This window comes from Gopherus evgoodei, chromosome 9 (genome assembly GCF_007399415.2).
Source record: "Gopherus evgoodei ecotype Sinaloan lineage chromosome 9, rGopEvg1_v1.p, whole genome shotgun sequence".
NCBI lineage: Eukaryota > Metazoa > Chordata > Testudines > Testudinidae > Gopherus > Gopherus evgoodei.
The window spans coordinates 94609100-94624713 of NC_044330.1; the positions used below are offsets into that span (position 1 = coordinate 94609100).

Below are 15614 nucleotides of genomic sequence, written 5' to 3' on the forward strand. Positions count from 1 at the left end.
TCATTAACATGGGGAATCTGGAGACACAACTGGGAAAGTGTAAAACATTTTCCAGCAAAGCCTGCACTTTGGGAATTTGGTAAATCTGTATTAACAACAATTTACAATGGAGAATAATATATAGTTTTTTTTAATAACAAAGATCTAAACTTGTTGTTTTTGTAAGTTAACTAACTGGCATACAAACTATGGGGCTGATCTTTCAGTCCTGTCTCAGACAAAACACATTTTAAACATCAAGATTGGGCCCCACAGTGTACATACAGATCACTCATCACTGAAATACAGACACTGCTGGTGTAAACAGTAGCTGTTGGCAGAGTAGAGCAACATGGGTTTAAGACAGGAAGTATAGAATCACATATCTAATGAAACTTCAAGGGGAAGTTTTCCAAATTAGAATTTGACCACGATGCCAGGCTTAGCTCCACTACTCACGAAAAATACTATGGGATGTTTACTGATCACAACTGGTCAAGGGCAAGCTTTGTGTTTCACCTAAAGGACAGCACATTTGGCAGGGCAGGTTCCACTCTTGTATTGGCTCTATACAGACTCTGAGGGAAAAGTGCCGTCTTCACTTAACCACCAACATCACTTAACCACGGCAAGTAACTGACACAATGGGTAAAATCTTGACCCCCACTGAAGTAAATGGCAAAACTCCCACTGATTTCACTGGAGCAAGGGTTATACCCAATCTCTCTATTCATTAAGGAAGGGTTGCAAAATCCATCAATGGAAACGGAGATAGAAAATAAAAGTGGGAAAAGGGATATAGCTGACTGGAAAAAGTAATAACATGACTAGAAGAAAAGGGAAATGGAAAATGGACATGGAGACTGCATATATGAACCTGGCTAAGAGCGAAGTCAGCATCTTGCATCTGAGGTACTTTATTTTGTTTCAATATGATTTTTTTCCTTGTCAGGTTCTGTACCACACCATCCATTACACACACTTCTGAGATACCTGGTGTCATTTATAAAGAGACACTCCTCACTACAGAACTAGAACATTTTGTGACGTTCCAAAAGACAAGTAAGTGTTACATTACATCAGGGTAATTCTGAGCTCACACTGGATTTATACCAGTTTATATATTGACTTTAGTGGAGTTATGCCAGATTTACATTGGTGTAAAGGAGATCAGAATCAGGCCCAGCATATTCAGGTCCTATGTTTCTATGATAGCTTGATGGCCAATGCTTTTCTTATGAGATCTGGATAGACCAGTTTTTTCCGAAAGTGGAGCAGTGAAGTACAGACATTTAGATCCCATCAATCATCCTGAGTAAGTTGGTTTGCATCATTGCACATGATTTTTCTTGTGTTACATAGCAGGATGGTGCACTAGGCTGTGAGGCATACCTGATGGACATGAATGTCCACTATTTAACAGAACATTATTAAGCCTGCTATTGAGTAAGTATGCTAGGCTCCTCACAGAAAAGACTTGTCTCTGCCCCAAAGAGAACAATCTAAACAACAGAAAGCAAACAAAACAACCTTAAAACAATGGGTTTTTAAAAACTTTACCCATGCTGCTTTGCAGGTATGTTCTAGCTGCAGTACGATTATGCAGTCTTTCCTCTCTTGGCAGTGACAGTGTATTTGGCACGATCCATATGACAGAGAGCACATTACATTGGCTTTTCAAAGACTACTTGGCTTGCTTCACTGTACCATTCAAAATGTTGTCTTTGATGTATTAAACTCTATATGATTTGGGAACTAGCTATATAAAGGATTGCCTTTCTCCTCATGTGCCATTGCAACGGCAAAAATCAGCTGTGACACGCTTTCTGGCAGTTCCCAGATTTGCACAGCTGGAGCCTGAAAGCAGGGTGTTCTTGGCAGAGAGCCCTTGGGCTCTGGAATTCACTCCCTTCCCGTTTGCCCAACAAAGCCTGAGTTTGTTGACAAAGTGAAGCCCATCTATCTCTTCAGGCCTTAGCCTGAGGTGGTGTGACAGTAGGATGTGGGTGGAGCTCTTTTCTGGAATGAGAACGGTTTTCACAGGAAGCCTGTTAATAAACAATATATCCTATTTTGGTGGTGGTAAATGCCCACAGAAGATTGTGTGGGCAGATGTGCCTTTTAATTTAAAAAATACAGAAATACGCATGCACAGTAGTGAAAAGCACAGAGATCTTGCAAGTCATCTTGTGTCTGCCATCCACTGTGAATCATTACCAACCACATGTCTCTGTAGACTCAAGCTACATGAAGTTCAGGCCCTGTTCTCCCATTGTAGGGTATGAATTACTCTGCTGAAGTAATGTTGCTGTGAAGGATAAGGCCACAGCCGTCTAAAACAGTCAAGTCAATACATATTAGGATTATCATTACATGTATCTGTTAATGGTTAGGAGCTTACCACTGGCATGCTTCAAGGGACGGAACCAGAAGAAAACAGAGGTAGCTTGAATAGGTCTGCCATGTCCATTTTCTCGCTGTGACATTATTTCATTGCACATCAGGGTAGGGATCATTCATTCATTTATATTTGGCTAAAACACCTACTACATTTTGCAAAGAGGTTCACGTACTGCAAGACGGCCCCCTCGTGGCTGGCACCCCCTTCCGTTAGTTACTCATGCTATGACCCCTCTTGCTCTCTTCATGAGTCGGGATATGCCCTCGTCGTGACTTAGCCCTCTGGCCAGATCACTATATAGTCCTTCCCTTCTGGGGTAACAAAGTTCCACAAATAACAGTCCAATGCCCTTGGAACCCCAACTCTGGGCCCCATGGTCTTCAACTCCAGTTCCGGGCCCCATGGTCCATGTACCCCCTTGGCTTAAGGCTCTGAATGTCTTTATCCCCTTACATGAGGGAGCTTTATGTCACCTTCCTTGAGGCTGATGGGGAACACGCAAGCCCATCCTCTACTCTGGGTTCCAGCCTAGGTCTACTCCTTCAGACTCATTGCAGACTCACTGGGTGGCATCCTACTTCTTTTATTGCCCAGAGAGTGACTGCAGACTTTCTTCCTGCAGCCCCTTTTAGCTGCAAATTTCCTGGCTCTATAATCACCACCCAGCCTTTCCCTAGCCAGGCTTCATTATCAATTAAACCTTTCTCTCTCTCTCTCCCTCTCTCTCTCATTAGTACTGCCAGGTACATTAACTGGCCACTTCGGCTCACATTAACCCATTCAGGGCCTGCGTGGGGTACACACCCCATCACACACTCTTAGGCAGTGTTTCTCAAACTGGGGTCGCTGCTTGTGTAGAGAAAGCCCCCAGTGAGCCAGGCCAGTTTGTTTACCTGCCCCGTCCACAAGTCCGGCCGGTTGCAGCTCCCATTGGCTGCAGTTCGCCGCTGCAGGACAATGGGAGCTGCTGAAAGCGGCGGCCAGTAAGTCCCTCAGCCCGTGCCTTTTCCAGCAGCTCCCATTGGCCTGGAGCAGCGAACTGCGGCCAGTGGGAGCCGTGACTGGCCGGACCTGCGAATGGGGCAGGTAAAGAAACCGGCCTGGCCCTCCAGGTGCTTTTCCTACACAAGCAGCGACCCCAGTTTGACAAAAAATACTGCTCTTAGGCTTGCTACAAATAATAAGCAACATAAAGAAACATCTTTATAATGGACATTCAAAAAGAAAAAAGGAATTATGTTTAGGGCCAAATCCCACATCTTTTACCCAGGCAAAACACCTTGTGACACCGATGCTCTGCTTGCAAGATTGGGGCTAAACACTTTAATGAAAAGAAAAACCCATATCAAAGAATATTAAACTTATAAGGCAATTTAGAATCTCTAAGCCTCAGCTCCATATCAGTTTCAATTAGTCCAGATTCAGTGCAAAACTGGATATCAGATTGGTAGTTCATAAACAGAGGAATGCAGCTGAATAGCTTTTGTCTAACTGTTGGAAGACAACAAATGCATACGATCCTGAGCTCTAAGACCACTGTGCCTCATTAGAATTTGAACTTAGAGACATCAGTTGTGAAGTCTCAGAAAAAATAATGTCCCGCACATTTATGAAAACTAATTTCACAAGCTGTCATGGTGTAGGCAGCCCAGGGAAAGTTCACCAGCTGGAAAAAAATAAACTTCTTAAAAAATGGAACACTCGAATCCGTATCACAGTTACAAAGACAGACAAAGAACCATGCTATGATGCTGCCACTGTGAAATTCTTCACACTCACTCGGTTAGTCATTTGACAAACCATTAGCCTCAGCATAAAAATACAAATTAAAAAGCACCGGTCCTGCAAGTTGCTGAGTGCCATCAACTCCCTTCTTGGCTTCACCACTGACGTCAATGGGAGTTATGTTGAAGCCTTTCGGGATTGGGATCTTGATTTTCATTTCAATTTTTCAGCATTGTTTGACCAATATTATTTTCATTGGGCTGATGCTTCACCACTGAGGTCACTGGGAGTTGTGCCACTGACATTACCAACAGCAGCACTGAAGAATATGTAAACCACACTACCTACGGGGTGTGGTGTTCTGTACCATCTAGTGGCACTGAGATGAGATGAGAGAGAGAAAGAGAATATGAATGAATGAATGAGTCTTCTCTACAGCCTTAGCTAACAGCCAGTTGGCTTTTAGCTCATGCGGTAGAGGCTCACGCACCAAGCTCCAGAGGTCCCAGGCTCAGTCCTGCCTGACGATGACCAGGTCTGTTGGCATTACAAATACATTTGTGAACTTTCCTACATCTTGACTTTCCAGTTATTACTCCTCAAAAGAAGCTTGCAGTTCAGCTTAGCAGCCTTCTGTTAGGGCAAAAGGTGCAATTGACCATGACCACTAGTGGCTCAGAACACCTCATTTTAGCTGCTGTGGCTGGTAGCTGGCAGAGGCTCTGCACCCTATTTTGAGGGTCATTTCCCCCAGAGGTCAACACTAGAATTACATAGCAACCCAAGGCTGCCTTCTCGCTTGGGATTGTGTTGCAAACTCTGTGCAACAGCAGGGGGTGTCCCAAAGCATCCCTAGTGTTCAGACACAAGAGCCATAGTACTTTCCTCTGGCTGACATCTGCCGAATAGAAGTCAGCCAAGGAAATGAAAGGAGTCAAGAAGCCCCAACATTTGCTATACCAGGTGTCCTGCCAAAACCAGCAGCTGTGGGATTCTGATGGGAGTGAGACCATAGCACCATCAGCAGAGCAGAACAGGGGAAGCCAGCAGCCAATCATGTCTCCAGTAGAGAAATTTATCCTCCCACTACTCATGGAAGTATGGCTATGTCTACACTATACCACCGGTGGTGGACTGTAGGGGATGCATAGCTAGACACCATGCTGAGAAGCATACCATGCCCACACTGCCGTGTGTAGCTACAGGTATCAGTGAAAGGTTCTGGCAGAAGGGGTCAGTGGGAAATGACTTCAGCAGCTGTCCATTGCTGGAGCCTTTTACTGTGTTGAGGGGAGTATCTGGCAGGGTGGGACAGCAGGGAAAGGCAAAGCCAGAGGCTTTCCCTGCTGCTGGAGTCTTTCCTGCAGCAGGGGAAGGCTCCAGCAGCAGGGAGGCAGTGGAACACTATGTGCTAAAAGCAGCAGTGCCGATGGGGGTAGTGGGGCGATGCACAGCTTGGGCAAGTAGAGTGTCGTGCATGGTAATGTACTTGAGTAAATACCCATTCTCTTCAGGCAGCTTTACTTTGTTGGCTAAGCCAGGCCTCACCATCTACACTGCTATTTTTATCTGTGCTGGGGGGACTACGTGTGTCTACAGTAAATGCCTCCCAAAGGGTGCAGTGTCACTGCCCCCTATATAGAGTGCGGATCTCCTCCCACCTCCTCTCACAGCCCATACAAGTGCTGTAGTAACGTAGACCAGACCTGGAATACTGAGCTGTAGCATGCAGGAAGTGAGGAACTCATTAATATGAGTTCTCCTCCCTGCTACGAGCTTTTGCAAATCCCAGGTGTGGAACTCGGTATTTTTCCTTTGTGGCTTTCTGCAGTGACAGGTGGCCTGCTGTACAGCCAGAACATGTGTTCTGGGGCTGTCAGAAGGCAGTGGACATATCCTTCTAGAGAGGACACAACATTAATAAGCACAATATTTATTTTATTTTGTCAAGCTTGAGGATGGGGGGGGCCTGCTGATTAAGATGTAAAATGTATTTTTACCCAATGGTTTCAAAGTATTTTACAATCAAACATTGCTTCAGCCTTGTAATATCTATTTGATGTAAGGAAAACTAATTATTCCTGTCTCAGAGATGGCAAAATGGAGGCTCTGAGTGCCTAACTGACTTACCCAAAGTCACACCATGAGTCAGTGCAAGAGCCAAGCCTAAAACACATGAGTCCTGATGTCAAGTGCCTTTACTGGTGCCACTGAGCCATACCATACCTGTACAGAAGTCCTGTGTTTTAAACCATATACTTGATGCTCATCTATGAAAAGTTATTGATAACAAATTAAGAACTAAAACAATTTCTCAAGTAAAGATAGGAAATATCGGACTGAACACAATGAAGGAAGGTCATGTATACATTTCAGACAGCACTACATAGGAGTGGACACACCTTTCATGTATTAACTAGGTTCAATTTTTTAATGTAATTCTTTTTCCATGACAAAGAGGGGGAGGGGTCAAGAGCAGGTGGAGCTACAATACAGCTCTGCCTTTTTAAAAATTCCCATTTGGAATTCCTGTGGCTGGTTCTACTGCACCCAAGCAAATTCTGATTAGAATACAAGATGCTCCAAAGGTAACCCCATGATGTACAAGTGAAAGTGACCAAACTGTGTATATATATATAAATAAAGACACCTTTCAGCATATCTACATGTTCAAATATTCCTGCAAAGTAATTAACTACCAGTGATCAGAGACGTCACTCCATTCTCGCAAGAGGCTGTTCACAAGGGCTATTATCTGACACAAAGTGAAATTCACTCTTTGCTCAAATGCCTGTGCAAGGTCCTTTGCAATACAGTGCCCCTTTTTAAGAGAACTTGCACATGGGGGTCCCTGCACCTTCTGCATGCTGGGGATGGTGGGCTATGCACTGGCTCTGACTATGCTAGCAAGGAAGGAAATGTTAAGGGTTGAAGAAGAGGGTTATGAGGAGCCAGTGGCTGGGAACCCAGAGTAAGTGGGAGAGAGACTGTGGCTGCGTTTCAATAAACAGGCTGCAGAAGCAGCCATCAAGGGGCTGCCTTGTCCCCAGACTGAGCTGAGAATGGATTCATTGACATAATCTTCTCTCTTTCTCTTCCCCACCACCCCCACGCACACATGCACTTCCTTTCAACATTAAAAGCCAATTTCCCTGTTCACTCTAGTTTTGTGCGGCGAGGAAAGGGGGGTAGTTTCACCTTTAATGACTAATTTCTGAGAGATTAACCAAAAAAGGCACAGACTTTCCTTGAAAATGTCACCTATAAGCACATAACGATACATGTTCCACCCACAGCTTTGTTGGCGTAAGACAGATTCCTAGATGCTATAGATACTCCAGTTTGCGATCCCTCTAACATACATTATTACAGTGCTTTCAGCCTTCCTAACATGTTCTTTGAATGTATACATTGTTAAATAACTAAATTAAAAGGTTGAAGGGAAAATTCATAGTTTAAGTTCTAGATTTCTACATCGTAAGGCAAAGATGTATTAACATTTTGAAGACAAACAGGAATAATGTTAAGTACTCAGCATTTCTGCATGACGTTTAGGGACATCTTCAACCCCTTGATGGGTACATATAAATCATGTACACGTAGGGAAGAGAAAAAAAAAATCCCCCTGGTGCTTGAAAATTGGAGACTGCTTTAGCACATTGTCATGTAAAGTTTCACTAAGACATATAGTTTAAACTATAGCATAAATATCTAAATATGAAGCCAAAATATCTTATGTTAAATGCACCAGAAATACTTTTCAAAGATATTTGTCTGTTTGACTTTCAACTGAACGAAGTAGAAAACAAAAACATTGCAACTTCAAAATAAAACATTCAGATATATTGATAACACAAGACTAGGACTCAGAGTCTTAACTAAATTTGTATTCCATGAAAGAGTGATGGCAAAGTGTGCTTTTGAAACCCTTTCAATGGGAAAAACATACAATTGCTGGATTGTGCTGATAAAGACTCATTAAAGTTACACGTAAAATTAGCACTTTCTCCCACTCTTGCTTTCTCATCTTCTTTCATGACAACCCAACACTTGGCATAGCCTCCACTTCCTAGTCACTAAGGGCCTAATCCAACGTCTGATGAACTCAGTGGAAAAAAAAACACTGATTTCAATGTTTATTGGATCAAATCCCAAATGCTCTACCCTTTACAAATCTGTTTAACACACCAACTCACCAATGCTTCTCTCTCAATCAGGGTGTCTCCATAGTCTCTTGGAGATGAACTGCTGTCCACTGTTTCAAAACTGTCATAGATTTGGCTTGACCCTACAGCTCTCTTCTTATGTGACCAGTCCCACTGGAGTAACGAAGACTATTTGTGTGGGGCTTTGTTCGCAGTCCAATAAAAAGAAATGCATGTGCAGACTTCACCCCTGCACAAATTCTGGTTGAAAATTAACTGATCAATGGGACTATGTGTGGTGTCTTAGATTGTAAGTTTGCCTCTCTGCTTGCTTCATAAAGCATTGAGCATACTTATGGAGTTTTATCATATTGGACTTTTCCCCCCTTCTGTACTAAATCAACTGAATAAAATCATGACATCTGAAAAGGGAGAAGGAAACTTTTTCATTTAAGTTTTTCAACTTAATTTTAAAATAGAATCTTATTTTAAAGTATCACAGTTCTTTGTTGGCAACAAAATCACCATAAGGTTAATCACAAACTCTCTTCCATTAAATGGTTACAACTTTTAGCGCAAACACAATTTTTTGCTATCGTCCCACATGCCCAAAGACACAGCAATTTTAACATCAGCTCTTTTAATTTTTAACAATTGAATGAACATGGGATTTTTTGTTTTAAACAGAGCACTAAATAAAATGATTCCTAATTATGGACTATCCATAGTATTAAAGCTATTTGCTAAACTGTTAGGAACAGAATTATTCTGAAAGCACATTTTAAAGTGTTGTGTTAAGGATTTAACACAGAGACAACCCTCATCCAATTCCCCACGCAGGCTAGTAAGAGATTTAATCTGCAGTCTTTACTCAGGCTAAACCCCCAGTATCAGGCCCAAAGTTTGCAAGAATTTTACAGAGACACGTTTAAGTCTTTGGCAGTAGGGAGCTGACCACTTTGAGCATCAGTGTCCTTTGCCAGCTGGCCAAAGAGAGCACAGATGCGAGGAAAACAAATTGTCTGCCCACTGGCAAAAAGAAATACTGAGCAGCAGCTAACAAGAAAGGGGGTGTGTGTGTTGGAATAAATAAAATTAAATAGGAAATGTTTCCTGTTACATTCTTTGCAGTATCTATTTCTACAATGTTATTGCAGCAACAAAAAGCAAGTGTTTCTTCTCTAAAATCCTGTCAGATTGAATTTTAAAGATTAATTACAAAGAACGTAAGTACAACGAATAACAATATTCAAATAAGGCTACAAATGTTACTCCCTAAGAAAGCACCCAAACAAATAGTTCAATGGATCTTGGCAAATTAGGATAATTAGGTAATTATACTCTCTCCCTTCAGTTAGTTAAAGAAGAAATGCCTGTGGAAAGGACACTAAACATCAAAATTTGTTGTTATATAAAAGGAACTTTGTGGGTTAGCAGAAATATGAGAAATGAGTTAGAAAAACTGATGAAACAGGAATTTGCAGCTCATAGGTTGGATTTAGCTGGAAGAGGGAGTCTTTGTGTAGATTAATTAAATTCTGCAATCAAAGTCTTTTTCTCCCCTTACATATCCCACCATCACCATTACATGATCAACAAATTTTTATTAAAGGTAATGCTTTTCCTAGCAAAATTCCATAGTGAATAACCTTAAGGTTGGATTTACTTTTCTAAATACTTTTTGCAAACGGTATATAATCCAAGAGCACATTTGTTGGCTGTAAAGGTGTACAACAGCAATTTTTGCAATGACAGTGCAGAGAGGGAATATGAGATCTGTGTGCTAATGAGCTGACACTGCAGAGGCTAGAGCAATGTATTGTAGTGCACTGCAAGTGCAGAGCAGAAAGACATAGGCGGGTTATTTCTAGGGAATATGATCTACAGAACCTTAAGCATAATTCAACATTAATGCTAACACACTCCATCAGAGGTTATAATATAAACCTGAAACATGCTTCAGTGATGAAGTTATACATTTCAGCTGTTACATTCAAATTATTTGGACAAAGACAACTCACTCCCTATGTGAGAAATTTTGAAGAAAAGATCTAATGTCTGTGTTTTACCTGCTTTTTATTTATATACAGCTAGAGTTACTTTTTCCACTGGTGTTTTCTCTGCAGATGGATGGGTGCATATTTTAAAATATGTAATAAATCAACAAAAACTTCAGCAATAAACTTTAATTCTGTTTTTTCAGGGAAAAATTGAATTCTTAGTTGAGTGTTTTCTCTCTCTCTCTCTGCAGATAGCGTAAGTCTAAATAAACAGATGGATGGACAGCTACTGTAGATATATCTGCTCCGTACTGAGAATGGAAGCAGGATGTACAGAGACTATATTAAAAAACAGATTATGCAGTATTTTACTTGAAAAGGGGGGATTAGAGGGAGTTTGGGGTAGGGGTTTTCTTGCCCCTGAAGGAATTACCCTCCCCTCCCACTTGGGATATTGCTAAATCACCCCTAGCGGAGGTGGCTTTTTATCTCTGTCTTGTGAAGATATTTACAAGAGCCTTTTCTTTCTTCTTCTAGAATGCACCAGACTGCACCAAGTGGGTTGTACAGTCTTATCAAAACATTTTTCTGAGTAAGATGCCCCCTTGATTCACTCTGTCCCTCACACCCCCCCTACTCACAAATACTTCCAACTCAAAACAGCAGGGTAACAGCATTGGATGGTTTATGGATATTGACTAAAACCCACAGTATGCTTGGACTACAGACGGGACAGTCACTGATTTTCCCCTCAATCCTTTCCAGTAGCCCCTCACAAAGTCAGTCACAGTGATTTTTACTGGCAGTGGAGTCACTGCAGGTTTCTCAAATGTGGTTCCCTGCCAATTGCAGATATCGATAAAAAGGTTGTGTGACAGCACTTGAGACAATTTATTCTCATTTTCAAGAGGAGTAAAAATGTTGAGAGAGAACATTCCTTCACTAATACACTGCCCCCTGAAATTACCTTCTACTCCATTAGGAAACAACGATCTGATTGGGGATACTTAGGCCAGACAGTTTTACATGGGAGCCATGTAGCGTGAAGAGCCATTAGTTCATCCTAGTGCACTGGTATGTATGAGCATTCCAACTTTCAAAGATAATTGCTTGCAGATCTGAGAAGAATGACAGCCCTTCGAGTTATTTATTTGTAACTGCAAAGAGGCTAAGTGTTCAGAAGGTAGGATTGTAAATATGCTTCTTCTACCAGTACATGAGGTCAGTGGCACTGATAGACCCAAGGTCACCTTTTCATTTCCTCTCTTCTATTTATTTACCCTTATATGTTACTGTTCAATACACTGCCAAAGTTGATATTCCCTGTACTAAGGTGCTTCCAGGGATTTAACTTTTCCCAAATTTCACTACACAATAATATGTTCCCTGGAATATGCAGCACAATTTTCAGTTTGCTACAGAAAACCAAATCATAAAATTGCTATATTACCATAATTTTCACATGCAACACAACCCTCAAACATGGTTAGCGGTCGGAAGATTAGAAATGCATTGGCTAAATAATAAACTGACCATTGACCAAGGGAGCACGGCCCACTTATCTTAGTGGCATCTGTGAAGAGGAACTTATAGAAGTTTAAAAAAAACCCCAATTTAATTATTAATCAGCCTTGCTGTTTAATGTATTTAGTTTAAATCCATATAATTGATATTTAGGAAACTATATTTGAAATACAGCCTCTTGAAGGGATTATACTGATTAAGGATTAACAGCCAGATGTTTGTTGTAAGAGCTGCTGAGGCAGGATAGGATTAGTAAAATAAGATGGAAAGAACAGACATACTTTTTTGTGCCTTTTTTACACATTACCAAATATTATAATTGGGTATCTTAGATTTTTAAGTCCTAATCCCAACCCCCTTAAAAAGGGCTAAATCTGTGCTATTAGGAAGGAGGCACATGGGATATGTATTAGAATAGCGGTCCACATAGTTCACAGAAATTTCTTTACAGTATGCTTTCTAACTGTCAGGTTTGTGGGCAAATATTTCAAATCTAGAGGAAGCTAAGTTATCTGGTCATTCAGCCTTTTCAACAAAATATGTATTTAGATTATAAAGATCTAGAGAGGAACTGTACAAAAAAGATCATATCACAAAACAAACACATTAAATGCTCTCTCAATTAGCAGTTCAAGATATGAGGTCTTAAACCTAAAAATAACAATGTGGTACTGTGTATTAGTACAATGCTTTCTTTTCAGAAAACTTTCCCAGTGTTCAAAACTGCATAGCAACATCATTCAGATATAACCACTATTATGGGTAATTGAATAAGTCTCGCTAAATGCAGAACACACACCAAACTTTCAGGCAGGGATGTTGTTTATAAGCACACAGACACTCCCCTCCAACCTCTAGTTTGCACTGATTGCTACTGAGAATCAAATGATTTGGAACTACTGCACGTGCAAAGCTGTTTTTCAAAATGCTAAGTTTTCTTTTCCCTTTTCCACTCCCCTCAGCCCTAACAGCATTCTTCAGTTTGCAGTCTCACTGGTTTTGATCAGGACTTTCTCCATCGGGGGGAAAGAAAAAAAAGATACTTTAGGACAGAAGGAGGCCAGTAAGCCCATCTAGTTTTGTCCCCTCAAGGTCACTTGAAAACAGCATTTTCCATGTTTTATTCCTACACTGTGTTACTTGCGAAATTATGCTTAACAGTAAAGTGATATGTATCATCAGCAGGGATTCGCTAAACTAAGACTATAAGTTTTGGCTTTATAAATAAGTCTATTGCATCTCTGAAAACAATATAAAAAAATTTACATTTTTAAGGGGTGAAGAGAAGTGGTGATAAAACTTTCCCATAGATATTATTCTACCATGCAATGCTGTAAACCCATTAAACCTTTTGTCAGTACCACATTTGTTGCACTAGAGTAGATGAAATATTAATTAGAGCTCCACTCTATGAGGGAGAATTTAAAAAAAAAAAAAGCAAGCAGGGACACCAGCACACTCAATTACAGAAAAACATGCAGATACTTACAAGCGTTAGTCACTGAAAAACTGTTGGAGGAGTCCAAATGATCTACATGATAGTTCAAATGGAAGGGCTTTTCCGTGATATTTTGGTTTGTGTTGTATAACTGCACAGCAAATCGAAATGCACTGTGCTCCTGAACAGTATTTCTCATGAAAAGTCCACCTGTGGTGAAAAAAAATAAAAGGACAAAGATTTGAAAAGGATTCCGCAGGAATATCAGGTACAATAAGCTATATTTACAGGCTATACATAGCAGCAGTGAACACAGGAAGCTAGAGATATGCATATAGTGCATATATTAAATATGTACTCCAAAATTGTCAGTCCTGGATGCCTAAAGCTAGGCTCCTAAAGCCATATACAGGGGTGAAAATAAAGAAGTGCCCTGTTTTTCAAAGGTGCTGAGCACCTCAAACTCCCACTGAAATCAATGGGAGCTGCAGGTGTTCAGCAGCACCTCTGAAAATCAGGCCACTTTTGTTTAGGTCCCCAAATGTGGATTTGAGAGACTAAACGTTGGCATGCCCCCTCCCTACTTTTCCCATGTACAGTGTGCTGCTTTAGGGCATGATTTCATATGAACATAGGGCAAATCTCCCTTTGGGGATTGAGGTGAACAAATACAGAGTAATTCAGCATGGCTTGGAGTCTCTTAACCCCCAAAGCCCATAGGCAGGAAACTTTTTCCTACAGCTAAATAATAACGAAAACTACGTTCATAAAGCTCCCCTCTTTGTGCCATTAGCCAGGCAGGCAGGAGATTGATTCTTCTAGTGATTCTGTTGCCCTGCCCTGCTCTCCCACGCACGGTGCCAGCCTAGGGCGCACAAAGCCCTCTGCCTCTACTGCTGGAAATGGCACGGAAGTCCTTCCACACTGCTGTTTATCTCTGTTCTGTTGAAAACAAGGCAAGTTGATCCTGGGAGATTTTTACACTTTCAGAAGAAACCACATTGGTGACTTCCAGGAATGTGCCCAATGGAAAGGATAATACATTCTCCCACCTCCATCCCCAGAGAAAGTCTCTCTCTTCCTAGACCACCAGGGATCTAGGAGAACAATGCAGCCCCCCCCTTTCCCCCCAACTCATTTCATACAAACAGCCGCCTTGCTTTAACCAGACCCCTGCCTTTTCCCCTATGGGGGGTTTAAAGATTAAAATGCAAAGGAGATGCAAGAACTCGGCTCAGCTCAAGTTCCATTTCCGAAAAGATGGTGCTTACCTATGCTGATGGTGTTGGGAAATCCTCCCAAAGACTCCCCCAAAAGCCCCGCCACCAAAAGCAGGAGAGTCTGAGGCACGGGTTGCCCCATTTTCTTCAGCCCCTGCAATTCAGTTCCTAAAACGAAACTGACAGAACAAGCATGGGCGCAACGGGAGAGGCGATAAATAAGAATAATGCTGGTTAGCAGGCGGCGGATGTTGCAAGCTCCCTTCTTTCTCTTCACCCCAACCGGGAAGGGCGCCTGGACTGCTCCCCACACGCGCAGACCCTCCCCCCAAAAGCGGGGACTCCCCCCAAAGATGGTGGGTAGAGACGAGCAAACGATCCCCCCCCTCCCTGTCAGAGAGGCTCCTCCAATTGGACCGGGATGGGGTTATTGATCAAACTTGATCTGACGTTGGATTCAAGCCGCACATCCTCCAGTCCTCCCCGCAAACTGCAGCCCCCCAGCCTGCAAAGCCCCAGCGCTGGCGCTCGGCCGCCTCAGCAGCAGCCCCAAGATGCAATCAATAGACACACACCAGCCTCACGTGGACCAGCCTTTAAAGCTGCATTGCCAGTGTGTGTGTGTGTGTGTGTGTGTGTGTGTCTGGGAGGCGAGGGGAGGGGGAGCGTGGGAGGGGAGAAAGGGGGGCAGGACAGAGAGAGAGGGAGGGAGGAGGAGAGGGGAAAGGGGAGGAAGGAAGGAAGGATGAAGGGAGGAAGGAGGACTGGAAAAGGAGAGAGGAGAGAGAGGCTGGTTGACCTAATCAGGGAGCCACAGCAGCTGGTGCTGGTGTGGAGCGCTGCCTGCCCCGCGGACCGAACAATGGGTGCGGGGAATAGGAGGGGTGGGGAGGAAAAGACAGCAGGGATGGGGGTGGGGGTAGTGGAGGTTAAAGAAGACTCAGTGTGATTGAGGGGGGAGGAGAAAAAGGAGACCCTTCGGGGGTAGGAGGATGTGGGGAGAAAGGGGTTGGGGGGAGGGGAATCCACCAGATACGGTGTGGAGGGCATTCCCTAGGATTTGGGGGAAAGGGGAGTGGGAGAGAAGCAGGAAGTCACCAGGGACCATGCCTCTGCCCACCCCCATGGGAGAGTGTCTGAGTAGGGCACCCACCTGGGTTTAGAGGGCGTTGAGTGGGGCCC

At 42.6% G+C, this 15614-nt stretch overlaps 1 protein-coding gene across 4 annotated transcripts in view; it reads right to left on the reverse strand.

The window, feature by feature from the left end:
• Positions 1-15094, reverse strand: part of GRIA3 (glutamate ionotropic receptor AMPA type subunit 3) — a 205988-nt gene extending 190894 nt beyond the window's left edge. For 2 of the 4 annotated variants that reach the window (XM_030574938.1, XM_030574939.1), the window contains exons 1-2: positions 14484-14847; positions 13264-13422 (exon numbers count right to left, since the gene is read on the reverse strand). In XM_030574938.1, coding sequence (XP_030430798.1) covers positions 13264-13422; positions 14484-14574 — 250 coding nt within the window. In that variant the 5' untranslated portion in view covers positions 14575-14847. Of the gene's footprint in view, positions 1-13263; positions 13423-14483; positions 14848-15007 lie in introns of those variants that run through there. The other 2 variants (XM_030574935.1, XM_030574937.1) reach the window with 2 other exon arrangements.
• Between the last annotated feature and the right edge of the window lie 520 nt (positions 15095-15614).